Source organism: Montipora foliosa, unplaced genomic scaffold (genome assembly GCF_036669935.1).
Source record: "Montipora foliosa isolate CH-2021 unplaced genomic scaffold, ASM3666993v2 scaffold_406, whole genome shotgun sequence".
NCBI lineage: Eukaryota > Metazoa > Cnidaria > Anthozoa > Scleractinia > Acroporidae > Montipora > Montipora foliosa.
Genome location: NW_027179708.1, coordinates 27501 through 41764, shown reverse-complemented (window position 1 = coordinate 41764; position 14264 = coordinate 27501). Strand labels below are relative to the sequence as shown.

The following is a 14264-nucleotide window of genomic DNA, read 5'->3' as shown; positions in this document are numbered from 1 at the left end:
GACCTCGTCTCGGTGAATATTCACCGATAATCACTTCGCCTTCGGCGTACAATTGTCAAATATTACTGACGACACAAGAAGCGGCAAGCACAATTACAAGGCAAATTATGTGTTAAAATTTATTGATGCACTTTCGTTTTGACATGAAGTTAGGCAAACGTTTAAGACAAGTGTGGGTTAAAGACAAAAACATTCTCCTTGCAGCTGGAGAGGAAGTCATCAACAAATAATTATAAATTTAAACACAGCTTCTATTTTATCTGTTAAGGTGAAAGAGCACAATATTTTAGTCAGTTCCTCACTTGACAATTCGCTTTAGCAGTTTTTTCGAACCGACTTTTCTTCTCAAGTCTTTTTCAGGAAAAATAGTTTTCTCTTCTTTGTGCGAGCTAGTTGTTTTGATAATGTACAGATGTTATTTGAAATTTTAAAGGCTAAATTTCAGACCCGTCTTTTTTAATAAAGACCAGAATGTACTTTCATTATCTCATTACATATTACTTGAAAGCAGGAAACAGTTAATTTAGAATGTACTTTAAGTACCTCATTACATAATACTTGAAAGCGGGAAACAGTTAGTTCTTTTGTAAAATGCCAACGATCAATAACATGACCTCGAGTAGGCGTTATTGTCCCATGCTGGACAGGTGACCAAATTTGTGAATTAACCTTACTTTAAACTTCTTCCTCTCGGGTTCTATCTTCTATAGCAAATTTTTCATTCAGCACAATTACGCAAGTTTAAGAAAAAGTTAGTAAACACGAATACGTTTTCTTGGAAGAAAATATATATCGGCTTTTATTCATAGAGGTCGAGTTCCGTAACTTAACTTCCACTTGTAATTTTTTTCACTTAAATTGTTCGCGCGAGGGCGAAGCATAATGACGTTATTGAATTTAATGGAAAAAATAAAAAAGAGTCGTAACTTGCACTTTGGAGTGTAAAACAAGGTTGATAACATCTTTATTACGTCTATTAGAAATTAATTAGCGCGGGAAAGCATAACATAAAGTCAAAAAGGCTGTGTTGTACACTTAATTTGCTAATGATAGAGCTCTTACTAGGTATAATAAGCTCTCGTCTGCCTTTGGGCCTTGATAGTTCTCTTCAGACTCATTCAGTCGTTTCAGTCGTTAGCCTACGCATTGAACCTAAACTTGATTTAATGTTAAGTCTTGGTTTTACAAGTTGCTAAGCAAGGTATAGACAAATTGCCCAAGACAAAAACTGAAAGAGGTATGTCCAAGGTTAGTAATTTAGCGTCTTTCGCGCATTGTACCTTATTTGCCCTGCTTTGAAAGTCTTTTCTCCAGTTTAAATGATTTTTTTGCAGCAACCGGTTTCCTGTTGCCATATTAGCTGGTTTTTGTTAAAAACGGCAACAAAAGGTTGGTATAAGTTTAAGTTTAATGAAGCTTCTTACCAATGTACAAAAGAAAATATATATACAAAAGTACAATAGGTAAAGGAAAGCAATAGGAGGAAACTGAATTCCCATATAAAAACTGCTCTCCAAAAACAAGTTAAACAAGTTAAAACAATTAAGAATAGTATATCTGATATAGAATTTCCCAATGTGTACGAAATATAAAAGACCTATCTATTTACAAAGATAATTAAGTAGTAAAGTTTTAAACGAGCTTAAGCTGGAAGGAGACATAACTGAGTTAGGTAAAGAGTTCCAGTCATTAACGTAACGGCTAAAAAATGAAAATTTAAAATAGTTTTTCCTTGCTGCTTTAGGCCTAATATTAAAGTCATGGTTACTTCTAGTTCTTGTTGGGCCAGTCAGATCCACATATGCAGTATATAGTCAATATCAGAATAGCCATGAATTATCTTGTAAAGCTGAAGCAAGCAGAGGTATTTCCTTCGAAGCTCCAATGATGACCAGTTTAGTTCAATGAACCTTTCAGAGTAAGGTTTATCAGATCCAGATATCAATCGAGTAGCACGACGCTGGATGGATTCAATACTGTGTATGTGTTTAACCAAATAAGGGTTCCACACTATGCAGGCATATTCCAAAATAGGACGAACTAAAGCATTAAAAGCTGTTTTAATTGCCTCAAGATCTTTGGGTCCAAATGTTCTCCTTATTAGACCCAACACTCGATTTGCCTTACCAACAATGTCATTAATATGAGCGTCCCACCTTAAAGAAGATTTAATCCAAATACCCAGATGCTTATGTTTATCTACAGCCGATAGATTATTCTCATTTATCACATACTGATGAACTAAAGGACATTTAGACTTGGTAACATGTAGGGCCTTACACTTTTCGGGATTCAGCGTGACAGGTCACCCTGAAACTCAACACGATCATCTACAAATGCGATGTTACGATAAAGTACACAGTCATCAGCAAAAAGCTCTGTACTACAGCTTACATTTAGGGGGAAGTCATTTATATACAGCAGGAAAAGAAGTGGCCCTAATATACTCCCTTGACGGACACCAAATATATCACTTCATTTACCTTCTTGTTTTTTAACTAACGGTAAATAAAATTTAAACTAACTTGAAATGAGAATAAAACTAAAAAAAAACAGAATGACTATATTCGTGGAAAGCTGTAACAGTTTGTCCAGTTTCCCCAATGGTTCACATCTCCTTCGCTTTTCTTCTCTTAATCTCCTTTTGTTCTTTATTTTCGTACTCTAAGGCATTTTTAACTGACATTTCAAAATTTCAAACTTTAAGAAATGTCAAAATTTTCTCATTCGTTGTGCGCTTTATTCTTGTATTCTAAAACCTTATTGTCGTTGCTCGGATTTTTATGCAAATATTTTAGTCTCTTATTATTTCAAAAATGTTGTTGGTCAAATCCGTTCTCAGGTTGAATCCGTTTTTACCTTATAGGTTAAATTCGTGATCTGCATTTTACGTAGGTTGAATATGCACTCTACCATGATAGGATTGAAAACACCAATACCTTCCCTCAAGCTCTGTCTTACGCATCTCAACACATCTTCTTAATGTTTCATATATATCATCTTATCGGCTTCTGCATTCATAGACTGATCGATTTAGTGTCAACATTACAACAAAGTTAGGGAACAAAGAACTGTACTGTGTACTTACCGGTTATCGAGCTCCGGCCTTCCAGATCTATAGTCCTGTGTCTTCATCACTACACTACGACGACAAACATGCGCAACCCAACACAGTTCTTTTCATAAATTACTTTTGTATGGTAAGCCAATTGATATCTACGTCTAAAAACCAAACCTAATTCTAACCTGACCCTAATTTTTCTCTAAGCTTAATTTAGGCTTCAAAAAAGTTACTTCAATCTATCTAAGTGCGTATTCAACCTAGGTAAAATGAAGATCACCAAGTTAACCTAAGTTAAAAAGGATTCAACCTGAGAACGGATTTTACCGGCAACATATATGTGGAATTTTATGATCTTGAACTTGGACTTGAACATTTAAAGGACTCGACAAATAAAAAATGTAGTCTATATGTATCAAATTATTGGCACATATCGTTTGAAGAAAAGAGCCAAGTTTGTCGAAACCTATACATAGTCAAAACATTTCAATTTCCGCTATTTAACGAACGTGTAACAGGTATAGATTATTTTCGGTCTTTCAGTTAACGTAGAACAGCATTGAAGTATTGAAGTATTTTGGGGTAGATTATAAAGAACCTACAAGGAAAAAGGTAAGCAAAAGTCAACGATTTTGTGTGCGCTTTTACAAGACATTTAGCAAACTAACTCGGAAAACAACCCAGAAATGTGTGCATGGGGTTGAAACGTTGTCTTCTCAAAGATAGCGTCCACTTGTGGATCAATATTCAGACTCATCAACTCAAGCCTTTGTGCTCGATGTCAATGCGCCACTTAGAGGCCGCTTTTATTGGTTCTATTCTGTGTCACTTCATTTTCAGCTGCTTTATCAAACAATCATAATAAAATACATTTTAGCACGGAATGTTACTAATACGAAGTGTATTCGTTCATTGCTTTAAAGCGAGATTGCGTGTATATGAATAATCACGATGTTTTCGTGCAAATTGGGACAAAAAAATATTGTAAGTTTTCTAAAAGCCAACTAAACTGCACAAGCCCAGAGGTCTTAAATTTATCAGTGTTTAATTTTTTCAAATTGTACGAAAAAAAAATTGTGGCTACTTATTGATATTAAATAAAAGAAAAGTTATGATAATTGTGCAGGGGACTCACATTTGATTGGTTATCTGTGATTATTGGCCAATCAGAATGCTTAGTTTGTTACCTTCGATTTTCTTACCGAATTACCTCTTTCCTCTTTTTTGTATTGCGTTACCTAACAACCGCATTTCTCTTAGCCGATCACAAACTATCCTAATGTTCTAATCGTCGTTTTCTTTCTTCACGTAGATGGCCAATGATTCTCATCACCAAAACAGAACAGTTACTCCAAATTTCGAGCACTTTTCTTCATCCGAGTGCATTGCCTGGCTGACAGTACTTAACATCGAAGCTGTTGCTATAGTGACCATGAATGCCCTTACAATCATTATTTACCTGAAAGAGCAAATCCTTCGCAAGCGTAGCATGTACCTGGTGATCAGCCTGGCGGTTGCAGACATGTTTGTTGCATACATCTTGATCACTGAGAGTTTGTTATTGGGCTTCAATTGTAACTTGTGGACGATAAACCTGTTCAGGAGCTTTGACATCATCACATGTTTTGCAAGTTTGGCGCATTTCTTTACAGCAGCCTCTGTAGCAAACCTTGCTGCTATTTCTTTGGAGAGGATGCACGCAACTTTTCGTCCATTCAAGCATCGCCTCCTGAAAAAGAAGATATTTGGAGCAGCTGTTGCGGGTGTTTGGTTTACAGCTGCCCTGTCTACAGCTATCACTTGTTCAAAACGTTTCGTGGGCCGCTCAGATATCACTACTATTTTTCAAGGGCAAGCATCATACCTCGCGCTGCGAGACGAATTAATTAAACTGTCACCAAGAATTGAACGCAAATTTGTGGAACTGAAAAATTAAAGAAAAATAGTAAAACTTCCAGCCTGTCAGGCAGTATTCTAAATATCTAAAAATATACTCTTGTTATTTTGTATCTAAATTGAATTATTTAATCGAAACAACCGCATTCTTCTGGCTCGAAGTCACCTTGGATAAATTTTAGGTAAAACCCTTTGCTCGATCAAGCACATGAAGAGGAAACCGAAACATTATTATTATTATTATTATTGTTATTATTATTATTTAGTATAAATACACAGGTGATTATTGGTGATTATACAAAATCGCGCGCTCAGTGATTAGGCTCAGGCTCAGTGATTATTGGTGAATATTCACCGATAATCACTTCACCCTCGGCCAATAATTGTCATTTAGTATAAATACACAGGTGATTATACAAAATCGCGCGCTCTCATTGGCTCGCTATCTCGGATTATGGGCCGATAATCACCTCGACCGAGAAAATGGCTGCCAGTAGTCGTTTTGCCACTGTAAGTTGAAGATGATTTCCCGTTGAAAGGTTTTTTTTTTTTCTTTTTTGAAATAATCACCTGTGTATTTATACTAAAACGATTATTCGCCTCAGGCTCAGTGATTATCGGTGAATATTCACCTCGACTTCGTCTCGGTGAATATTTACCGATAATCACTGAGCCTGAGGCGAATAATTGTTACATATTACTGACGACATTAGAAGCGGCAAGCACAATTATAAGGCAAATTATGTGTTAAAATTTATTGATGCACTTTCGTTTTGACATGAGGTTAGGCAAACGTTTAAGACAAGTGTGGGTTAAACACACAACATTCTCCTTGCAGCTGGAGAGGAAGTCATCAAGAAATATTAATTTAAACACAGCTTCTATTTTGTCTGTTAAGGTGAAATAGCACAATATTTTAGTCAGTTCCTCGCTTCACAATTCACTTTAGCGTTCTTTTCGAAGCGACTTCAATTCTCACAGGACTTTTTCAGGAAAAAATAGTTTTCTCTTCTTTGTGGGAGCTACTGTAGTTGTCTTGATAATGTACCGATGACATTTGAAATTTTAAAGGCTAAATTTCAGACCCGTCTTTTTTAATTAACACTAGAATGTACTTTCATTACCTCATTACATATTACTTGAAAGCGGGAAACAGTTCGTTCTTTTGTAAAATGCCGACGATCAATAACATGACCTTGAGCAGACGTTATTGTCCCATGCTGGACAGGTGACCAAATTTGTGAATTAACCTTACTTTAAACTTCTTCCTCTCGGGTTATATCTTCTATAGCAAATTTCCATTCAGGGCAATTACGCAAGTTTAAGAAACAGCTAGTAAACTCGAATACGTTTTCTTGGAAGAAAATATATATCGGCTTTTATTCACAGAGGTCGGGGTCCGTAACTTAATTTACACTACTAATTTTTTCCACTTAAATGGTTCGCGTGAGGGCGAGGCACAATGACGTCACTGAAGTTCATTGAAAAATAAAAAGGTGTCGTAGCTTGCACTTTGGAGTGTAAGACAAGGTTGATGACAAATTGCCCAAGACGAAACCTGAAAGAGGTGTGTCCAAGGTTAGTAATTTAGCGTCTTAAAAGCAAGCATTGTACTTTATTTGCCCTGCTTTGAAATTCTTTTCAACAGTTGAAATTAATAGGTTTCGCAGCAACCGGTTTCCTGTTATCATATTGGCTGGTTTTTGTTAAAAACGGGAACAAAAGTCTGCTATATTACTTCATTTACCTTCTTGATTTTGAACAAACGGTAAACAAAATTTAAACTTAATTGAAATGACAATAAAACTAAGAAAAACAGGATGACTATATTCGTGCAAAGCTGTAACAGTTTGTCTATTTTCCCTATTCGTTGTCTTCTCCTTCGTTTTTCTTCTCTTTCATCTCCTTTTATTCTTTATTTTCGTCGGTACTCTAAGGCATTTTTTATTGACATTTCAAATTTCAAACTTTAAGAAATGTTAAATTTTTTTTCATTCGCTTTTCGTAACTTAATTTGCGCTTTATTCTCGTATTCTAAAACCTTATTGTCTTTGGTCGGATTTTTAAGCCAATACTTTAGTGTGTTATTGTTTTAAAATTGTATATATGTTGTCGGTCAAATCCGTTTTCACGTTGAATCCGTTTTAATTTTTACCTTATAGGTTAAATTCGTGATTCGTATTTTACCTAGGTTGAATATGCACTCTACCTTGTTAGGATTGAAAACACCAATACCTTCCCTCAAGCTCTGTCTTACGTATCTCAAAACACCTTCTTAATGTTTCATATTATATCATCTTATCACCTTCTGCATTCATACCCCTATCGATTTAGTGTCAACATTACAACAAAGTTAGGGAGCAAAGAACTGTACTGTGCACTTACCGTTGATCGCGCTCGGACCTTCCAGATCTGTAGTCCTGTGTCTTCACCACTACATTACGACGACGAACATGCGCGACCCAACACAGTTCTTTTCATAAATCACTTTTGTATAATAAGTCAATTGATATCTAGGCTTAATTTAGGCTTCAAAACAGCTTCTTTAATCTATCTGAGTGCGTATTCAAACTGGGGAAAATGAAGATCACCAATTTAACCTACAATTGTAGGTTAAAACGGATTCAACCTGAGAACGGATTTTACCGGCAACATATATGCGGAATTTTATGATCTTGAACTTGGACTTGAACATTTAAAAGACTCGACAAATAAAAAGTGTAGTGTATATGTATCAAATTATTGGCACATACCGTTTGAAGAAAAGAGCCAAGTTTCGAAACCTATACATAGTCAAAACATTTCAATTTCCGCTATTTAACAAATGTGTAACAGGTATAGATTATTTTCGGTCTTTCAGTTAACGTAGAACAGCATTGAAGTATTGAAGTATTTTGGGGTAGATTATAAAGAACCTACAAGGAAAAAGGTAAGAAAAAGTCAACGATTTTGTGTACGCTTTTACAAGACATTTAGCAAACTAACTCGGGAAACAGCCCAGAAATGTGTGCATGGGGTTGAAACATAGAGTGTTTCCCCAACATTGTCTTCTCAAAGATAGCATCCGCTTGTGGATCAATATTCAGACTCATCAACTCGGGCTTTTGTGCTCGATGTCAATGCGCCACTTAGAGGCGGCTTTTATTGGTTCTATTCTGTGTCACTTCATTTTCAGCTGCTTTATCAAACGATCATGATAAAATACATTTTAGCACGGAATGTTACTGATACGAAGTGCTTTCGTTCATTGCTTTAAAGCGAGATTGCGTGTATATGAATAATCACGATGTTTTCGTGCAAATTGGGACAAAAAAATATTGTAAGGTTTCTTAAAGCCAACTAAACTGCACGAACCCAGAGGTCTTAAATTTATCAGTGTTTAATTTTTTGAAATTGTACGAAAAAAAATTGTGGTTACTTATTGATATTAAATAAAAGAAAAGTTATGATAATTGTGCAGGGGACTCACATTTGATTGGTTATCTGTGATTATTGGCCAATCAGAATGCTTAGTTTGTTACCTTCGACTTTCTTACCGAATTACCTCTTTCCTCTTTTTTGTATTGCGTTACCTAACAACCGCATTTCTCTTAGCCGATCACAAACTATCCTAATGTTCTAATCGTCGTTTTCTTTCTTCACGTAGATGGCCAATGATTCTCATCACCAAAACAGAACACTTCCTCCAAATTTTGAGCCCATTTCTTCATCCGAGTGCATCGCCTGGCTGACAATATTTAACATCGAAGCTGTTGCTATAGTGACCATGAATGCCCTTACAATCATTATTTTCCTGAAAGAGCCAATCCTTCACAAGCGTACCTCGTACCTGGTGATCAGCCTGGCGGTTGCAGACATGTTTGTTGCATACATCTTGATCACTGAGAGTTTGTTATTGGGCTTCAATTGTAACTTGTGGACGATAAACCTGTTCAGGAGCTTTGACATCATCACATGTTTTGCAAGTTTGGCGCATTTCTTTACAGCAGCCTCTGTAGCAAACCTTGCTGCTATTTCTTTGGAGAGGATGCACGCAACTTTTCGTCCATTCAAGCATCGCCTCCTGAAAAAGAAGATATTTGGAGCAGCTGTTGCGGGTGTTTGGTTTACAGCTGCCCTGTCTACAGCTATCACTTGTTCAAAACGTTTCGTGGGCCGCTCAGATATCACTACTATTTTTCAAGGGCAAGCATCATACCTCGCGCTGCTATTGTGTTGCCTTTTGATCATCGTTGTTTCTTACACGTCCATCGCGACTAAATTTAACTGTGGAACGCATCCTCAGCATCATGGTGCAATCAGAAGAGAAAGAAAACTGACCAAGACATTGTTCATTGTAACAATTGTATCGTTAATACTAGTGATGCCATTTCCATTTTTCGTGTTTCTTTCTTCTGTTACTTCAAGCGAAATGTTTGAAATCATTTCTCATGAAACACGGAAGCATTTAGTTTATTCCTTAGAGTGCTTATTTTACGGAAACTCTCTTATAAATCCATTGTTATATGCATTTAAAATGCCAGAGTTCAAAAGATCTCTTTTTTTATTATTGCGTTGTAGATCTCGCTCGGAGCCAGTTCAGGGTTTTCCGCTTAAATGACATTTAAAGTTGTGAGAATTCACTCAGTTAACTGGTGAATATGGGTTTAAAAATATATTAAGGCCCCTGGCAAAACTTAGTCTAAGAGAAACAATAATACAATACATACATACTTTCAGGGTTAATGAAACACAACGAAACGACAGAACAGAACAAAAAGAACTGTTGAGAATCCCAACTGGCTAGAGGCAAACCAGTGGGCTATTTACAAGTGCAGCTGGAAAGTTTAACCAGGGACTACCAGGATCAAATTCAACGAGTGGTCAGAGCGGGTCGTGAACCCGGGATCTCCGGATCTCAAAGCAAGCGCTCTAACCACTGGACCACAAATAGCTATGAGGGCAAGCTGCTGGAAGCTAAGAGCTTGAGATTGAATACGCAGTCAGATGGATTAAAGAAACTCTTTTGGAGCCTAACTTAAGCCTAGAGAAAAATTAGGGTCAGGTTAGGATTAGTTTTGGTTGTTGTACATAGATATTAAATTGACCAATCATAGAAAAGTAAAAAATAAAAAGATCTTTGCTGGGTTGAGCATGTTCGTCGTTGTAGTCATTGTAGTGTAGTGGTGAAGACAGGACTACAAATCTGGAGGGTGCGAGTTCGAGAACCGGTAAGTGCAAAGTACACTTCTTTGTTCTCGTAGTATGTTCTACGGTTGAGACTCAATTAATAGGTATATGAATACAGAAACCGATAAGATGATAACAAAGATTAAGAAGATGTGTAAAACAGAGCTTGAGGATTCCCAAGTCTCCTTTTTGGAGGAGGTTTAAGATAGGTTGAGTGGATAATTCAACCAAGTTAAAATGCGGATCACGAATTTAACCTAGGTTAAAACGGATTCAACCTGAGAACGGATTTTACTTGCAACATAGACACTGTCATCACTACGCTTGCCAATGGCACCATAAACGGTCCAACACAAAGCTTCCCTTCAGCAGTAGTATACCAAGTGGGGTTCTGCAGCGGGTGGAACTGTTGAGCCCTGAAGCTCCACAACCGTAATCCCTAACCCTAAACCCTAGCAACTGGCACAAGGCGTGCATAAATTAGGGCAAGTTGGGGAATGGCGCAACACAGCGTAACCCTAACACGTGTGACAACACGTGCATCCCATGTCGCATAAATTAGGGTTTTGGTTGATTAGATGCAAGTCACGTCTATACACGAGATGAGAAGGCGAAGGGTGTGCATATGTTAGGGGCAAGTTTGAATATGTACCCTTACAAGGACCTATTCATCTTTGCTCGGAGTCACAAGGAGTTGCTCTGTTGTTGTCAGTTGCTCCCCCTACAACATACATGGGCCTGTTCAGATTTGCTCGGAGAAAAGGTACCCTACAATCCCACTCAAAATGTACTAATCGGGACTGTTTACAAAGTCAAAACATCCAAGCTGGAAAATATTGTAAAAGCAGGTCAAATGTGTTGAACAAACTCTTGTCTACTAGATTGCGCAAAGTGGTAACTCCTACGCCTGCATATAAAAAAAAAAAACAATTTACACAACTCCTTATAGGCATAAAGGTAAAAACGAATGCGCCAAACCAAAGGAACAACAAATAACTGGCCTCGCCTCAGCGCTGGAGGATGACTCTCGTAACTTTCAATTAATGTAAAATTGTGGAAATAAAAATTGGCGGCAAAACCCGGTTTGAGAATTTACTAAAACAATTATGCCATTCGCCCTTGTTGGATATGAAGTGATTACAACCAACTCGCGCTACGCGCTCGTTGGTTATTTTATCACTTCATATCCACTTCGGGCTCATGGAATAATTGTTATATAGAAACACGAGTGAAAGTTTGGGAGAACAAGAAATGCTGTGGGAACACGAGCCGCAGGCGAGTGTTTCCTCAGCTTTTTCGAGTTCTCCCAAACTTTCATGTTATTTCTTTTGTAAAATGCCAACGATCAATAACATGACCTCGTGGAGGCGTTATTGTCCCAAGCTGGACAGAAGAAGCGACTAGGACAATTATAAGGCAAATTATGTGTTGAAACCTTTAATTAAGACAAGTGCTCTTAACAATGGGTTAAACACATGCATCTGGAGAGGAAGTCATCAACGAATGTTAATTTAAACACTGCAGACTGTGCTTCTATTCTGTTACTTAAGGTGAAACAGCAGAATACAATATTTTATTTATTTTTCTTTGGATCTTAGTTTGTTGCTCATTTCTTCACATTTCACTTAGCAATTTTTTGGAAGCGACTTCACTTCTCAAGTCTTTTTCAGGAAAAATAATTTTCTCCTGTTTGCGTGAGCTAGTTTTTGACAGTCCTGGCAATGTACTGATCAAGTTTTAAGGCTAAATGTCAGACCAGTCTTTTTAAATAAACACTAGAATACACTTACATTACCTCATTACATATTACTTAAAAGCAGGAACTGTTATTTCTTTTGTAAAAAGCCAACGATCAATAACATGACCTCGCGGAGGCGTTATTGTCTCACGCTGGACAGGTGACCATGTTTGTGAATAACCTTACTTTAAACTTCCATCTTCTACAGCAAATTTTCATTCGGCGCAATTACGCAAGTTTAAGAAACAGCTAGTAAACTTGAATACGTTTTCTTGGAAGAAAATATATATCGGCTTTTATTCACAGAAGTCGAGGTCCGTAACTTAACTTACACTACTACTTTTTTCCACTTAAATGGTTCACGTGAGGGCGAAGCACAATTACCGGCACTGAATTTACTGGAAAAAATAAAAAGGTGTCGTAGCTTGCACTTTGGAGTGTAAGACAAGGTTGATGACAAATTGCCCAAGACAAAAACTGAAAGAGTTGTGTCCAAGGTTAGTAATTCAGCGTCTTAAAAGCATTGCACTTTATTTGCCTGCTTTGAAAGGCTCTTTAACAGTTGAAATTAATGAGTTTTGCAGCAACCGGTTTCTTGTTATCATATTGGCTGTTTTTTTGTTAAAAACGGGAACAAAAGTCTGCTATATTACTTCATTTACCTTCTTGTTTTTGAACAAACGGTAAATAAAATTTAAACTAACTTGAAATGAGAATAAAACTAAGAAAAACAGAATGACTATTCGTGCGAAGCTGTAACAGTTTGTATTCGTCCCCAATCCTTGTCATCTCCTTTGCTTTTCTTCTCTTTTGCTTTCGTTCTCTAAGGCCTTTTTTATTGTCATCTCAAATTTCAACCTTTAAAAAATGTTAAAATTTTCTCATTCGCTTTTCGTATCTTAATTTGCGCTTAATTGTTGTATTCTAAGACCTAATTGTCGTTGGTCGGATTTTGAAGCAAAGATTTTAGTGTCTTATTGTATATGTTGTCGGTCAAATCCGTTCTCAGGTTGAATCCACCTTATCGGTTTCTGCCTTCATTTTGTCTCAACATCCATTTAGTCTCGACATTACAACAAAGTTTGGGAACATGGAACTGTACTGTGCACTTAACCGATGATCGAGCTCGAACCTTCCAGATCTATGGTCCTATGTCTTCACCTCTACACTACGACGACGAACATGCAAAACCCAACACAGTTATTTTCATTAATTACTTTTGTATAATAAGTCAATTGATATTTATGTATAAAAACCAAAACTAATTCTAACCTGACCCTAATTTTTCTTCAGGCTTAATTTAGGCTTCAAACAAGTTTCTTCAATCTATCTGAGTGCGTAATCAACCTAGGCAAAATGAGGATCACCAATTTAACCTAGGTTAAAACGGGTTCAACCTGACAACGGATTTTACCGGCAACATATAAGGGGAATTTTCTGATCTTGAACTTGGACTTGAACATTTAAAGGACTCGACAAATAAAAAGTGTAGTGTGGATGTATCAAATTATTGGCACATATCATTTGAAGAAAAGAGCCAAGTTTCGAAACCTATAAATAGCCAAAACATTTCGATTTCCGCTATGTAACAAACGTGTAACAGGTACAAATTACTTTCGATCTCTCAGTTAAAGGGACGTATAACAGCATGGAAGTATTTTGGGTAGATTATAAAGAACCTTTAAGAAAAAAGTAAACAAAATTCAATGATTTTGTGTGTCCTTTTACAAGACAATTAACAGGCGATCTCGGAAAACAACCCAGAAATGTGTGCATAGTGTTGAAAAATAGGCTGTTTCTCCAACATTGTCTTCTCAAAGATAGCGTCCACTTGTGGATCCATATTTAAACTCATATCGGGCGTTTGTGCTCGACGTCGGTGAGCCACTTAGAGGCCGCTTTTGTTGGTTCTTTGTTACTTCATTTTCAGCTTCTTTATGAAACGATCATGATGAAATACATTTGAGCACGGAATGTTTGTAATACGAAGTGCATTCGTTCATCATTTCAAAGGGAGATTGTGTGTATACGAATAATCACGATGTCTTCGTGCAATTTGGGACAAAAAAAACTTATAAGGTTTTTAAAAACCAACTAAACTGCACGAGCCCAGAGGTCTTATATTTACCAGTGTTTATTTTTTCAAAATGTACAAAAACAGAACTTACATTTGATTGACTATCTGTGATCATTAGCCAATCATAATGCTTGGTTTCTTACCTTTATTTTTTTTTTTACTGAATTACCTATTTCCTCTCTTTTGTATTGCGTAACCTAAAACTGCATTTCTCTTAGCCAATCACAAACTATCCTAGTGTTTTAATTGTCGTTTTCTTACTTCACGTAGATGGCCAATGACCAAAACGGGACAGTTACTCCAACTTTGGAGCCCTGCTCTTT

General features: G+C 36.8%; 1 protein-coding gene and 1 long non-coding RNA gene across 2 annotated transcripts in view; both read left to right on the top strand.

Moving 5' to 3' along the window:
* The first annotated feature begins 5826 nt into the window (after window positions 1-5826).
* Window positions 5827-10087, top strand: LOC137988090 (uncharacterized). Its single transcript, XR_011120737.1, has 3 exons — window positions 5827-6535; window positions 7818-7886; window positions 8604-10087. It is a non-coding gene; the product is annotated as an uncharacterized lncRNA (long non-coding RNA).
* Window positions 10088-11985: 1898 nt separating this feature from the next.
* LOC137988093 (QRFP-like peptide receptor) overlaps window positions 11986-14264 on the top strand; it is a 3357-nt gene continuing 1078 nt past the window's right edge. Inside the window, exons 1-2 of the mRNA XM_068834157.1 lie at window positions 11986-12361; window positions 14212-14264. The exon at window positions 14212-14264 is cut by the window's right edge and continues 1078 nt beyond it. Of these exons, the coding sequence (XP_068690258.1) occupies window positions 14212-14264 (53 nt within the window). The 5' untranslated portion in view covers window positions 11986-12361. The remainder of the gene's footprint in view (window positions 12362-14211) is intronic.